General features: G+C 41.9%; 1 protein-coding gene across 2 annotated transcripts in view; it reads left to right on the top strand.

Moving 5' to 3' along the window:
- The window catches only part of ATG7 (autophagy related 7), a 230,381-nt gene that overhangs the window by 14,851 nt on the left and 200,329 nt on the right, over positions 1–15,201 (top strand). For both annotated transcript variants that reach the window (XM_044916407.1, XM_021695209.2), the window contains exons 2-5: positions 1,197–1,369; positions 2,079–2,133; positions 9,402–9,519; positions 11,755–11,832. In XM_044916407.1, coding sequence (XP_044772342.1) covers positions 1,210–1,369; positions 2,079–2,133; positions 9,402–9,519; positions 11,755–11,832 — 411 coding nt within the window. In that variant the 5' untranslated portion in view covers positions 1,197–1,209. The remainder of the gene's footprint in view (positions 1–1,196; positions 1,370–2,078; positions 2,134–9,401; positions 9,520–11,754; positions 11,833–15,201) is intronic.

Here is a 15,201-nt window from a genome sequence, read left to right as displayed (position 1 = left end):
CTTTGCCCCATACTCATCTCCTCTTTCTGGAATTTTAGCATCTTCATGGAGTGCTAACTTTGCACTAGTTATTATCAGTCAAACTTGTTATCTCTCTTTTTTTTTAAGATTTTATTTATTTATTTATTTATTTATTTGAGAGCGAGTGAGAGAGAGAAAAAATATGTGCACAGAGGGAGAGGGAGAAGCAGACTCCCTGCTGAACAGAGAGCCTGACCTGGGGCTCGATCCCAGGACCCTGAGATCATGACCCAAGCCGAAGGCAGCCGCTCAACCGATTGAGCCACCCAGGCACCCCCAAAAGCTTGTTATCTCTTAATTCCAAAATCTAACAAGTTTGGAAAACTGAAAACTATGTGATAATCTTGGCTCAAAACTCAGGCAATAGATGTGAACTATTGTCGTCTAGCATGACTCTTCATACATTCTGCTGCAGAAATATCACTCTGTCTGGTCATAGGGAAATTTGGGTGGAGAGTGAAGAGGCCTCTCTGACTTCTGCTTTTTGGAAATACCAAGTTGCTCTAGTATTGTGCTTCTCCAGCTGGTAGTGGTGTCCCCCTGAGAGTGTGTGCAGGGGTGGGGGAGTTACAGTGTGCGCATGTCTGATTGTTGGGATGGTCACATTTATTTGATGATTTCAGGGGGAGAATGAAATATTAAAATACGTATGGTACAGTAAAATGCAAATTTTCCATGCATTTAAAAGATAAAAGATGAGATGTAAAAAAAGTTCAGGTTAGGTGGGCAGAAATTTCTTCATTCTCCTCAGCGGGGAGTGCTCAAGTGCTGCTCTCATTCAGAGCTCTGCTGGTTGGCCTTGTGTTTCTGACCGGCTGGGCTTGTGAAGTTCTCCAGGACCACACAGGAGGGCAGAAATTTCTGAGACTGTGATTATGTTGACGAAGGAGTCGCATTTGTGTAGCAGTCAGACTGACTTGAACAAGAAAGGAAGATGCATAGAGGTAAAGGCCAGAAAGGCCTAAGAGAAAGGACTTTACTTAGAAAATCAGTTGTGTTGTCAGCCTGTGTTGTTGGCAACATAGGCGGAGTATTCAGGGTGATTTTCAATTAGGTCTTCAGGTAGCCTGTATATATCCCATCATTTTTTGTTTGTTTTGATTATGCCTTATTACAAATTTTTTTTTTCTTACCATATTTTGTGCTATTTTGCTGTGTTCTGTTTTGTTTTTTAGTAGGCAACAAATAATGGCAGCAGCTCCGGGGGATCCTGGGCTCTCCAAATTGCAGTTTGCTCCCTTTAGCAGTGCCTTGGACGTTGGATTCTGGCACGAGTTGACCCAGAGAAAGCTGAATGAGTATCGGCTAGATGAAGCTCCCAAGGACATTAAGGGCTATTACTACAATGGTAGGTGACAGTAAACTCCATATTCCGTCATCTTCTGTTATGTTCTCTGCCCTCCAGTATAGGGTCAGCTTTCCTTTAAAAGGGACACCCTTGTCTTTTTAATTAATGCTCTTCACTGGTTTCTATTTTACTTCCTGACTGTCTGTCTGTCTTTAATTAATTAATTAATTTTTATTTGGGTGTAGTTTACACAGAGTGCTACGTTAGTTTTAGATTTACAACATAGTGATTTGACAAGTTTATATGTTATGCTTGGCTCACCACAGGCGTAGCTACCATCTGTCACCGTACAGTTCTATTACAGTAACATTGATTATATTCCCTATGCTGTACCTTTTATCCCCATTTTACTTCCTGGCTTTTGACACAAATTCATTTGCACTTCTTTTTCTCTGTTGTGGGGAATAGAAAGGGAGTGGTAAGACTCCATTTATTAATCCAAAGAATTAATACCGATTACTTAGAATTGCTGAGGGAGGAGATTGGAAACTTTTTTTTCCAATGAATCTTTTTTTATAGTCTTGACAAATTCCTCCAATTCAGAAAAGCTCTGGCATCTTCTGCTAAGTCCCTGTTGAATATGGATGACCAGGAATTGGACAGGGCACTTAGGGCTCAAGAAAGAGAACACAATTATTCACAAACATTTTAGTTATGAATGCTGCTATTACTGACTCATAACGGAAAATGTGATAATGCTTCTGTCCAGGTGATTCTGCTGGGCTGCCAGCTCGCTTAACGTTGGAGTTCAGTGCTTTTGACATGTGAGTATTTTTTTTTTTTTGCTTAAAATCTAAAGTGTTTCCTTTTTGTGAGGAATGAGCATTCTTACCTTTACACATAGATGGGCCCCAGGGGGAGCTGGCAGAGCCCCCGGAGGCAGGGCCAGCTCTTCAATTCTCTTGTAGCCCCCATTGCACAGAGACAAATGCTCAATGCTTAGGACTATTGGATATTTTTTTTTCAGCAGATAATTATCAGAGCCTATTAGGTGCCAAGTATCATCTAGATTGATTAAAACATAGATAATATGCCTCCTGCTTTTGATTTTATTTAATATTTTGTGATTCCTTATTGGTACTTCTTGACTTACTCTGGACTTACTCCTTCAGTTGCTTATCCATGGACGTCAGTGAACATTTATCAGGTAGCTTTTGCTGAATTGCCCTCCCCAAAGGGGCCTCCCGATTTTTAGGATGACTGGGGCACAAGGACAGAGAAGTGTTACAGAAACCAAGGATGGGTGCTTTCAGGAAGGAAAGACTTGATCAATGTCAGAAGCAGAAAGGTCAGCGTTCAATGCAAGGGCCATTGGATTTGTTGATCAGGCTGTTTGCAGTCCCAAACTGAAATCCACATAAAAGGGTGGAGCTGAAACCATATTGAGGGGCTGTAAGACAATTAATGGTTGAAGAATTGAAGGCTTCAGTGTGGTCAGTGTTTCCTGCTTTCTCCACATTAGCAGTGTTAACATGTGGGATATGAGAAAGGCCAGTGGTCTTTGTAAGGACTGCCTGGCTTTTGAAAGTCACAGTAGTCAAAAGTTAGGGTATTCCAAGTAAAGTATCCCTAGAATATATTTTTTATTTTCATTTTATTTATTTATTTTTGGCTTTTGAAATTTTTAATTCCAGTTAGTTAACATACAGTGTTGTATTAGTTTCAGATGTACAATATAGTCATTCAATCATGCCACATATCACCTGGTGCTCATCATGACAGGTGTCCTCCCTAATCCCCATCACCCATTTAACCCATCCCCTCACCCCCTTCCCCTCTGGCAACCATCCGTTTGTACTCTATAATTAAGAGTCTGTTTCTTGATTTGTCTCTCTCTCTCTCTCTCTCGTCCCCTTTGCTTGTTTATTTTGTGTCTTAAGTTCTTAAGATTAATTTCTTAAATGAGTGAAATCATATGGTATTTGTCTTTCTCTGAGTTATTTAACTTGGTATTATACTCTCTAGCTCCATCCATGTCATTGCAAATGGCAATATTTCATTCTTTTTTTATGGCTGAATAACATTCCGTTGTATATATGTATATCCCATCTTTTTTATCCATTCATCAATCGGTGGACACTTGGGCTGCTTCCATAAGTTGGCTATTGTAAATAATCCTGCTGTAAACACAGGGGTGCATGTATCCCTTTGAATTAGTGTTTTTGTATTCTTTGGGTAAATACCCGGTAGTGCAATTACTGGATCATACAGTAATTCTATTTTTAATTTTTTGAGGAACCTCCATACTGTTTTCCACAGGAGCTATACCAGTTGGCATTCCCACCAGCAGTGCATGAGGATTCTGTTTTTTCCACATCTTTGCTAACACCTGTTGTTTCTTGTGTTGTTGATTTTAGCCATAGAATATATTTTTAAAATCTCTCAAAAAGTCAACACATTTGATTCTTCTATCTCAAATTGCAAAATTTAACTGCATAACATAAATCCAAAATGATATTAGTCCTTTCCCCAGGTGAATCAGGGATTTGATATGCTGAAATAAATAACATGCCACACTCTGAGGGGAAAGAAAGGCTTAGGAAAAATAAAACGTGGTCCTATTAAAAAATATATTAGTCTTTGTATCTTTAAAGGGTATGTGTTGGTGTTTCTTGTTCTTTTCAGACCTTTCTTTTTTTTTTTTTTAAAGATTTTATTTTATTTATTTGAGAGAGAGAGAGAGTGAAAGAGAGAGCACAAGAGGGGGTAGGGTCAGAGGGAGAAGCAGACTCCCCACCGAGCAGGGAGCCTGATGTGGGACTCGATCCAGGGACTCCAGGATCATGACCCGAGCCGAAGGCAGCCGCCCAACGAACTGAGCCACCCAGGCGCCTTTTCAGACCTTTCTTGATCTGTAATAAATTCCTTGTGATTGCTTGTCAAAACAAATCAAATCCTGGTAATCTCTCTCTTGTTTTGGTAGAGATTAACTTACCTTTGAAGCAATTACAAGATAATAAGGAAAATGATCGACAGTGTATAAGCATTAAATTATCTGAAGAAGTTCAAGGGGGCATATGAGCAGTGTAGTTTTAATGTGATCTCAAGAATCTGACATTAATTGCAAGCTAAACTTGCTGCCATCTTTATTCTGGTACTAGACTAAAAGGTTATTTTTTAAAATATTTTAATAATTTTATTCTTTGGAACAATTAATTATAGGAAAAAAGCAGTTCATAGAAGTTAGGTTTTGATCTTATTACAAAATCCAAACATCTTAAACTCAAGCAATCCAGAAATTTTAGTTGATGGAGGTAAGAACATCTGTGATTGCACAGCTCTGACTTTCACAGGAATTGCTTGATTTGACTGGTCATATCTTTTCATCATACTGTTGAATAACCACGGTGTGCGAGGGTGTGTGGTGGGCGTTTGGGGAGATGAGCAGGAATGAGGCGCGGCCCTAGTGGCGGAGCTGGAGCTGGTCGACCTGGTATCTATGGCGGGTTAACTCTGTGACCTAGAATAAGTGCTTTTAATTTCCTCACATTCAGTTTCCTCATCTCTGGCACTTGGCTTCTGACGTTCCTTCCAGTTTTACAAGTCTGTGATTTTCTGAATCTGTCTTCAGATGATTGGTGCTTTGGTCCGAGTGTTTGTGTCCCTGCCAAAATTCATACGTTGAAAACCTAATGCCTCTGGTGATGGTATCAGGAGGTGGGGCCTTTGGGAGGGGGTTAGGTCATGAGGCAGAGGTCTCATGAATGGGATCAGTGCCTTATAATAGACCCCCAGAGAGCTAACATGCCCCTTCCACCACTTGAGGACGTGGCTCGAAGTGGGCAGTCTGTGACTGGAAGAGGGCCTTCACCAGAACTTGACCATGCTGGCATCTTGATCTTGGGTTTCCAGCCTCTAGAACTATGAGAAATAAATTTCTGTTATTCATCAGCTACTCGGTCTGTGATATTTTCTTATAGCAGCCCAAACAGACTAAGACAGCTAGGGAGTTTAATGGAAGTGCTTGGAGCGCCACAGAAGAAAGGAGTTCTTCATATCCAAATTATTTTCATTATTATTCTTTCTTTGTTTTTATTGCTGTACATCTGCATGGGTTTGTAGGGAAAATCTTTATAAATTTATTCATCAGATGCTGAATGCCTCTTACGTGCAGGATGTGTAGGTGGTAGGAATACAAAGACTTAGGAAACACGGAGCTCTGGATAGAGATAGGAGATACATATTTGCATTGTAGTGTGCTCTGTGTTGTAATAAATGTGAAAAGGTAATGGTTATTTCAGAAATACTTATTGATTGCTTCCTCTGTGTCTTGACAATAGAATGTGGTAAGCACTGGGCATAGAGAGAGGAATAAGGTACAGCTGAAGAGCTAACAGTCCTAGTACTCATTTATAGATGCCAAGAGTATCTCAGCTTTGCATAGCACCAGATAAATCCCTTATCCTCTGAGTCCCCAGAAGCCTAATGGGTCTCTGCCAGCAGTTAGCACCGTAAGATCCTGTTCTCCACATTGTATTAGGTGAATTAGCAGTCAAGTAGTATTTCATCAGGCATCAACCATTTTGCACTGGAGAGAGCTGCTTAGGGTAGGGTATACTGCTAAACCAGACCCCACAAGGTAATGGCCAAATACAAAAGAGGTTTATTTCTTGCCCATTTAATAGTCCGGGACTGGGGTTCAGTCTTCTTCCCTCTGTGGCTCCCATCATTCTGGAGGGCTTGTCTTTGTGTGCTGCTTAAAACGGAATTGTCGGGGGCACTTGGCTGACAGTTGGTGGAGTATGTGACTCTTGGACTGAGGGGTGTGAGTTCAAGCCCCACGTTGGGCATGGAGCCTACTTAAAAAAAGAAAGTGTCTTAAATTCCACATATGAGTGAAATTGTATGGTATTTAAACAAAACAGATGAACATAGGGGAAGGGAAGGAAAAATAGAATAACAGGGAGACGAACCACAAGAAACTCTTAACTAGAGGAAACAAACTGAGGGTTGCTGAAGGGGAGGTGGGTGGGGGGATGGGGAAACTGGGTGATGGGCATTAAGGAGGGTACTTGTTGTGATGAGCACTGGGTGTTATATGCAAGTGAGAAATCACTAACTTCTACTCCTGAAACTAATATTATACTATATGTTAACTAACTTGTTTTAAATAAAATCTTGAAAGAAAGAGAAAAAAAAAGCTTAAAAGAAACCCAACAACCTGAATTGTTACTTTACCTTGCCAGGCAGGTAACAAAGTGACATGTGTCACTTTGCTCAAGTTCCACTGGGGAGAGCATGAGTCCTCACCTGTGTTGCAAGGAAAACTGGGAAGCGTGGTGCCCCACTACAAGCAGCATATATGTACTCTATTTCCGCTTAAGAAGGAAAGAGTAGATTTTGGTGGACAAGCTCTGCAGAATTGTGAAACTGACTCATTAAAGCATAAGTTTTCCTTTCTCTGGGCTTCTTTCCCTTGAGGAACATTTATCTTTGCAGTCAGAAGAAATATTTTCTTTTCTAAGCCTCAAGTTGGACTTAATTAGAGAAATAGAAGCCATAACCCTTGCCCTCAAAAAAACTTCAAAAAATAGTTAAGGAAATGAGACTTGTATGCAAAATCATCAGCACAGAACACAGGCTCTCTTAATCTCTGCTATCTCGTTAGCCCCTAACACAGATCTGACATGGACTAGTTGCTCGAATAACTGTTGAAATCAATTACAAGCAGTCTAAATGCATGGCTGTCAAAATGGGATGTGGTGTGATTGGTAGAAGGACAGCCGTGGAGTCTGTTAGAGATGTTGCAAAACAGACACTCACAGATTATTACATAAAGCAGGAGATAATGGTGCATGCCCCCAGACTGAGCATGACTTCTGGGTTCCCAGAGTTCCTTGTGGGCATGCAGAACTGTGCACATGGAGCAGATTCCTCAAAATAATGAAAAGCCACCTCTCTCTTTCTTCTGGGGGATTTATTCTGTCCTGGCCACCACCCTGCCTGTCTGTTCTGGAGGCTCTGGCCACATGCCTGCCTTTGGCCAGGTGTGAATAACAGGTGCAAACCAGCTTCAGTACTTTCCTTACTCTGTACTGGGAGACTGAGTGAAGTGCAGGCCAAGTTTCTAGAGGCAGCATTCCCAAGCAGGTCCAGGCTTGAGGCCTTTCTAAGATCAGTCCTTTACCTGGTTAGTCTATACATCATTGTGAGTTCACTGTTGGCTTTAGTATATGGGGAAGATTTCTTTTTTTTTTTTTAAAGATTTTATTTATTTTTTGACAGAGAGAGAGACAGCGAGAGAGGGAACACAAGCAGGGGGAGTGGGAGAGGGAGAAGCAGGCTTCCCGCCGAGCAAGGAGCCCGATGCGGGGCTCGATCCCAGGACTCTGGGATCATGACCTGAGCCGAAGGCAGACGCTTAACGACTGAGCCACCCAGGTGCCCCTATGGGGAAGATTTCTAATTCTGATCTTTTAACAGTTTTATTGAGATGTAATTTACATATCATAAAATTTGCCCTTTTAAAATGTATAATGCAGCAGTTTAGTGTATTCACAAGGTTGTGCAGCTGCCACCACCAATTCTAGAACGTTTTCATCATTCCAGAAAGTAAGCCTATACCCATAAGCAGTTACTCTACATTCTTCCCTTCTCCCACTCCTCAGACCGGGTAACCATGATCTACTTTCTGTCTATGGATTTGCCTATCCTGGGCATTTCATATCAATAGAATTGTAGGAAACTAAACTAATATTCTCTTGTTTCCAAGTCCAGGGCTCTTTCTACTCTTCATCTGAGCCATCTATCTATGCAACAAGTGAACTTGAACCTGGAGAGGTTGGCAGAATGGCTTTCCCTCCCACTATCACTTTTTAAATTCGTTTCCTTGGCTACCTCCCCTGGTGGGACTTTACTCATGAAAAATTCTTCCCTTTGAAACTTCAGCTTGTTCTCACTGATTAACTTGCATGGGCACTAATGTTCTAGGGCACTAATGTTCCAGCATGCTGGCAGATACTTGACTTCTCATGATGACACTTTGACACTGCATTCACACACCTGGGACACTCAGGCACTTAGGAAAAAGGGTCCCTTCTTCTTGTGCATGTATCAGAATTAGATCTCTGCAGTAGTGGTAATTGACAGCAATATTAGGCTACTAATGAAATGAGTATTTTCATTTAGCATCTGTAACCTCTGAAACATAAGTTAATCATTTCGGAGAAGAGACCAGATGTTTCCACATCTGAATTTGTATTCAGAATTAACTCATCTTCTTCTCCCCTGATTTTGATTACTCTGAAGACTGTAAGGGGATAGTGTAGAGTGTGATACACATGTGACATGACAGATTGGCAGGTAGCCCAGGTATGACACATATTGTCTTTGTGACTCAGACGACCACCAGGAGTTGGCTCAGCAGCAGCTTTGTGGAGCCCGTTTGGGCTGGATAAGGTCTGGAGACAGTCAGAAGAGGGAGACATGTTCCCTGCCCTCAGGGAGCTTACTGTCCTCTAGTCGGGTATCTGTGATGGTCAATCTTGAACACTCTAAAATGTGATGCTCAGTTTCCTGTGCCAGCCATTACCAGAGAAAATGGGAGGGGCTTCCTGGAAGGAGAGGTTTTGGAGTAGGGCCTTGAAGCCTGGGAGGGTTTGAGTGGGGAGTAGGCAGCTCAGTACCTTGGAATCTGCTAGTTCTGGCTTTAGATTCCTGCTCCGCCTATCTTTATGTGACCTTAGGTGAGTTACTTAAGCCTTTAACCAGGAGAAAGTGCTGTTATGAAAATGCAAAACTTGTGTAGTTCTTGGCACAGTAGAAGTTCAATAAATGATGTTTCCCTTTCAGGTTAAAGATGAGAAAGAGTAAAAACTAGGTAATGAACTTATATTCGGGGGTGGTGTGGGGCTTGGTGAGCAGTGGAAGAACAATGAGAAATGAGGGTAAAGGGAATATAGAGGCTTTTTTTGTGTGTACAGTGCTGGTTTTTATTTTATTTTTTTTAGTTCTTTGCCCTACAGAGCCCTGTCTTTTGTCTCCCACTGCTCTCCCGTCTGTGCCTGCCTAACCATGTTTCTCCCATATCCAGGAGTGCTCCCACCCCAGCCCACTGCTGCCCGGCTGTTGGAACGCTCTTTAACACCAACACACTTGAGGCTTTCAAGGCTGCAGATAAGAAGCTGCTTTTGGAGCAAGCAGCAGATGAGGTTAGCTGGGAAACGATGATGTATCTGTCCTATCTTCCCTGGTCTTGGTAGGCCTGATGTTTCTGATCAGGTGCGTGGGTCTCTCGGAAACTAGCATAGAGTCGGTACTTAAAGATCTTTGTGGGCTTTGGTTTATATCCCCGAGAGAGTACTTGCAGCTCTCCTGCATTGGCGGGAAGGTCAGGGAGAAGACATTCAGGCTTTCAGCTGGGGATAGGCTGGAAAGCCATGGCAGGGCAGTTGTGAAAAGCTTTGCTGCTGCTCTCCAGTTAGCATTTGGAAGCAGCTTGACCTGTCCCTGAGAGTTCTATTCATGTGTCTGCATGCCTTTGGGTTCTCTGTTCTTTGTGCCCTGTGGCTTTCCAGTCCTAAGCACCGTAATGCTATCAGAGATGATTGTACTGTCTCTCCCGTATCTTTAGGGCTAAATCTAAACTACTCCATCTTGTGGCCTGGCCTCTGTGGCCTCTGTGGCCTTTCTCTCCTGTCATTCTTGCCCTCACCTTCTCTGATCCTTGTCACAGCAAATCACTTACAATTCCTTCCCCTACTTTTGTTCTCACCTCTGTCCTTGGGACATGATATTCTTTGTGCCGGGGGTGTCTTCCTCTTACTTCTTCATATCTGAGTTAGTGTGAGGAATTAAAATAGGAAGACAGTTTATCCCTATCCCCTCTAACCCACTTAATCAAGTGGTCTTCACACTAGTCTTAAAAAAAAAAAAAATGGGTGTGGGTGCCACAGTCGGAGAAGGCAATCTGCCTTTGGTCTTTTTTTTTTTTTTTTTAATGGTGACTCTATTTTTTTTTTTATTTTTTATTATGTTATGTTAGTCACCATACAATACATCATTAGTTTTTGATGTGGTGATCCACGATCCATTGTTTTCATATAACACCCAGTGCTCCATGCAGTACGTGCCCTCCTTAATACCTATCACCAGGCTAACCCATCCCTTAACATCCCTCGAGATGGATGTAGCTCGTGACCCAAGTGATGATGGTGGTTTTCCTTGGCCTGCAGCTTGACTGCTCCTGGGCTCCTGCTCTGGCTGCACATTTCAAAGGCTGTCTCCAAGGAGTTGGGTCAGATTCTCATCCATCATCAAAAATCACAGATTGTTCCCCACAGAAATCCCACCCCTTGTCCTGGGGCTCAGCCTTCACCCCCATCCACACTCCCCAGCAGTTCCCACCCCCTTAGTTTATCAGACCTGGGGCCTGCTCTTCCTTGGTCCAGCTCCTCCAAGGTTATTATGTCAATTGCAGGAACTTCTCTTTATTTCCCTCTTCCACCCAGTGGCTCCTTTGGTGCAACTGTTTGTCTTGCTTAGTGACACAAAGTTTAGCAGCTAATCTTAGCTACTAAAACATCTTGTGATCAGCAGCTACAGACCAGTAGCAGCTTCTGCTTCTGGTCATAGTACTTGCTGAGTATGCATAAACTCATCATTCTCTTCATGTCTCAGGGCAAGATAATCCCCAGTGACACTTTGAGAAATCCCCTATACCTGGTTCAAATCACTGCCTCCTAGAACCCCTCCCCAGCCCAGTTCAGTGCTCCTCCCAGGAATTCCACATCTTTTTGAGGTAGCATGTCCTACGTGGTGGTGCACTCGGACATTTATGCCTCTCTCCCTCACTGAACTCAAGGCTTTTTGAGGGTAGGGACTGTGTCTTTTTTTTTTTCTCTTTTTTTAAGATTTTATTTATTTATTTGAGGGAGAGAGAGAGAGCATGAGAGGGGGGAGGGTCAGAGGGAGAAGCAGACTCCCCACTGAGCGGGGAGCCCGATGCAGGACTCCATCCTGGGACTCCAGGATCATGACTTGAGCCAAAGGCAGTCTCTTAATCAACTGACCCATCCAGGCACCCGGGACTGTGTCTTTTATTCTGTAATCCTGATGTGCCTGGTAGATAGTAGGCAATCAGTAAATATTTGTTGGAGGAAATAGTGAAGACATGAAAATGGCCTGCTTGCCTCCTTGGATGCTGAGTCTGACTGAGAGGAGGCTTCTGGGTTCTCGCAATTTCCTCAGCCCCCACAGGGAGTGTGGCTGGTGGAGAGGCCATCCAAAATGGCCAGAGTGAGGTAACAACCCACTTTACAGCCTGGGGTAAGTGGTGTTGGGCCTGGAGGAAAGAAGAGCTTGGAGCTTTTCGCCTCTGTGCTTCATTTGTGAGAAGCTCAGAGATGCCTGTGAACCTGCTTTGACACTTCTCTTTCTTCTGACAGATATGGGAAGCCATAAAATCAGGCGCTGCTCTCGAAAACCCTGTCCTCCTCAACAAGTTCCTCCTCTTGACCTTTGCAGTAAGTAAATGGACTCTCGGTCACATTTAGACTGCTGAAATGCCCTGATCGAGTCCAGGGTGCCAATAGAATGGTCGGCACTCTTCTCACTGAAGCTACTACCTGGTGTTATTGAAGTCAGAGCTGTTCAAGAAACACTCATTTGATAAGTGGCCCAGTAGTGCTGGCACTTATCACCAGTGCAAAATTAATTCATTCTTACCATACTGTTGGTAGTTGCATGGTTTATGTAACACAGTGACCCATGTCCTGTCATTCAGGACAGTAGAATCAGCTTCAGGGAGTAGTGGTTCTTTGTCGCTAATGACTTTGTTCAGTACAGTCCTGCCGGAGCTCAGTTGCTGGATCCATCAACATAAGGAAAAGAAGACATCTTGGGGATCCTGGCTATCCCCCAGCAGCTTCCAAACTAGAGGAGTTCACACTACATAGTTTGTCCACACAGCTGTGTTTTTTTAAGAATGAAAAATGTTTTGTGTAAGTGTAACATCTGCTGCCTAGGGAAGTAGGGGGAAGGACCTGGTCTCTGTGATGGGCAGTGTGGGGTTGATTATAGAGATACCAGCCATATACACACACATACATGTATGTACATGTGTGTATGTCTGTATTTGTGTATATATATATATATATATAAAATTAATTTAGCCTTTATAATTAAGTTGATTATGTAATATTCTATCAAGTGTATGTTCTATAGACTTTTGTACATCTAGGTTGTTTCTGATATTCACTACTTTAAAAAATGTTGCAGTGAACAATATTGACTGTACTGATTTTTTTTCTCTCTTCATTTTTTTAGGATAAATTCTTTGGAGAAGGCATATAAGCATATTGATGTTTACATATATTGAGTGTGTTGTTTTACCAGTTTCATCAGCTTTGGATATTAATCCTCTTCCCTACATCTGTCTTTTTCCTCCCTCCCTCATTCCCTCCCTCCCTCCCTTCCTTTCTTTTGCCCAGTTTTAGGTCTTGCCTTGCTTCTTCCTTCATGAACTAATCCTCTGTTTCTTCTGAATGCTGCCTGTCTAATTTGCTGCCCAAGGCAAAGGAGAGAATAATAAAAATCATACTGAAGGCCACGCCAAAGGGTGGCTATCTATAAGGAGCACCTATAACTAACAAGTTATAATGCTTTCTGTGTAATAGTGGGAGAGATAGAAAAATGTTTAAATTCTTCTTGAGATTACTGGCTGCAATTTGGCATTAATTGCCTGTAAATTTGAACAATTTTGCAGATCTGCTACTAAGAGAAACATAAATAGTGCTAGTTAAAGATTTCTGGGTTTGTTACTTTAACATCAATATGTTTTCTGTACCAAGAATTCTAGTTAGTAGAATCTGACAGTTTGCATTTAATGAGAAAAATAACATTAGCTCTTACTTAAAGTTTTAAGGCATTTCCTAGAGTTAGTATGTGTGTTCACCCTGCTGCCCTTTTTACTGATCATTCTTAGCCTGCCTTTAAAAAAAATTAAAAGTCTTTATCTTTTAAAATCTTCAAACACAAAGCGCTTTATATTTAATTTAATCGAGGTCCTTTGTATCCTGGAAAGAATTCTAAGAAATTCAAGCCTTTTTACTTTTGAAGATGATCTGATAAAGCTTCTTAGAAATTGTGAGGTCCTTCATTTTGAATTGTTTAACCTTTGACTAAAGATCAGTTATGACAAATCATTTAAGTATAAAGAAGAGAGAATAATCTCTGGAGGTTGTTTTTTTTTTTTTAAGATTTTATTTATTTATTTGAAAGAGAGCAAGCATGAGCAGTGAGGAGGGGCAGTGGGACAAGCAGACTCTCCACTGAGTGAGGAGTCTGATGCGGGGCTCGATCCCAGGACCCTGGGATCATGACCTGAGCCGAAGTCAGATGCTCAACCAACTGAGCCACCCAGGCGCCCCTCTGGAGGTGTTTTTACTTTCCTTTCTGCTGTTTTTAGGACTCAAAGGAACTGGCACTTTAATTTCGATTTTATAGTTTGTTTTGCTGCCATCAAAAGAGAATTTGTTCTTAGTTGATCAGTTAATGCCAGAATTAGAGACTGGAAACTATAATTACTAGAATTCCTCATCCAGACACACATTTATATATACGTCTATATTTAAAAAGTTATCTAGTAAAATGTCATTTATATGAAAAGCCCAGAACAGGCAAATCTATAGAGTCAGAAAATAGATGAGTGGTTTCAGGTTTGGGGAGAAGGGGGAATGGGAAGTTCTGTGGATGGGTGTTTCTAACTAATAAACTGATGGGGGGTTTCTGCTATTAGAGTTTTTCTTTTGGAGGCAATGAAAATGTTCTGCCATTGGGTGATGGTAGTACAACCTTGTCAATATACCAGAAAACCACTCAGTTTTACACTTTAACATGGTAACTTTTATGGTATGTGAATTATATCATAATAAGTCATCAAACAACTGTCTGTTCTTTATTCTTAGCAAGGTTCAAAAAGAAATATTGATTAGCCAAATAAATAAACTGATGGAGAAGCTGTCAAACACCCATATAACTATGAGATCCCACCATAGGAGTGACTTAGGCCACAAAGGCTGCAGGAATTCAGAGGCAAGAGCATCCAACCTGAGTGGGAACAGTTTTCAAGAATAGCTTCATGAGTCATTACCCCTGCCTCGCTTCCCCTGGTGGAAGATATACCCCTGAGGATATAATCTCATGTCACTGTTGTTCTCAGAACCTCTTCTGTGACCCATGGCATTAGTCGTGGTCTCACTTTATCTCTGCCTGTACAGAGAGTGAGCTGCCTGAGGGCTGGACTGGCTTTTATTTATCTTCTTTTTTTTTTTTTTTAAAGATTTTATTTATTTATTTGACAGAGACAGAGATAGCGAGAGCAGGAACACAAGCAGGGGGAATGGGAGAGGGAGAAGCAGGCTTCTTGCCGAGCAGGGAGCCCGATGTGGGACTCGATCCCAGGACCCTGGGATCATGACCTGAGCTGAAGGCAGACGCTTAACGACTGAGCCACCCAGGCGCCCTTTATTTATCTTCTTATTGTCAGAGTGTCTAATGTATTGCTTTGTACATGGCAAATGTTTAGTAGTTGTTTACCCAAATTTCACCAACAAAGCATTTCTGAAAGCAGTGCTTTATTATCCCAGGCATACAGAGGTTATGGATAGCACAGCCTCTTCAATAACATGCTCCATTCATTTGACTATGAAGAGTGGTAACCATGTCTGGTGGTTGGGCCTCCCCAGATAGATCATTGAGTATGTATGGTACTAAGGACAGAGCTTAAATTCTGGAAAAAGAATTCTGCCCCACTCCCCACTACTCAGTATCTTTGTTTTGTTCAAGTTCTTCACCTCCCTCTAAGCTTCAGTTTTCTGTCCATAAAATGGGAT

Source organism: Neomonachus schauinslandi, chromosome 1, assembly GCF_002201575.2.
Source record: "Neomonachus schauinslandi chromosome 1, ASM220157v2, whole genome shotgun sequence".
Taxonomy (NCBI): Eukaryota; Metazoa; Chordata; class Mammalia; order Carnivora; family Phocidae; genus Neomonachus; species Neomonachus schauinslandi.
Note: the sequence above shows the minus strand (reverse complement) of the source record. Positions and strands in the feature narration are given on the sequence as shown.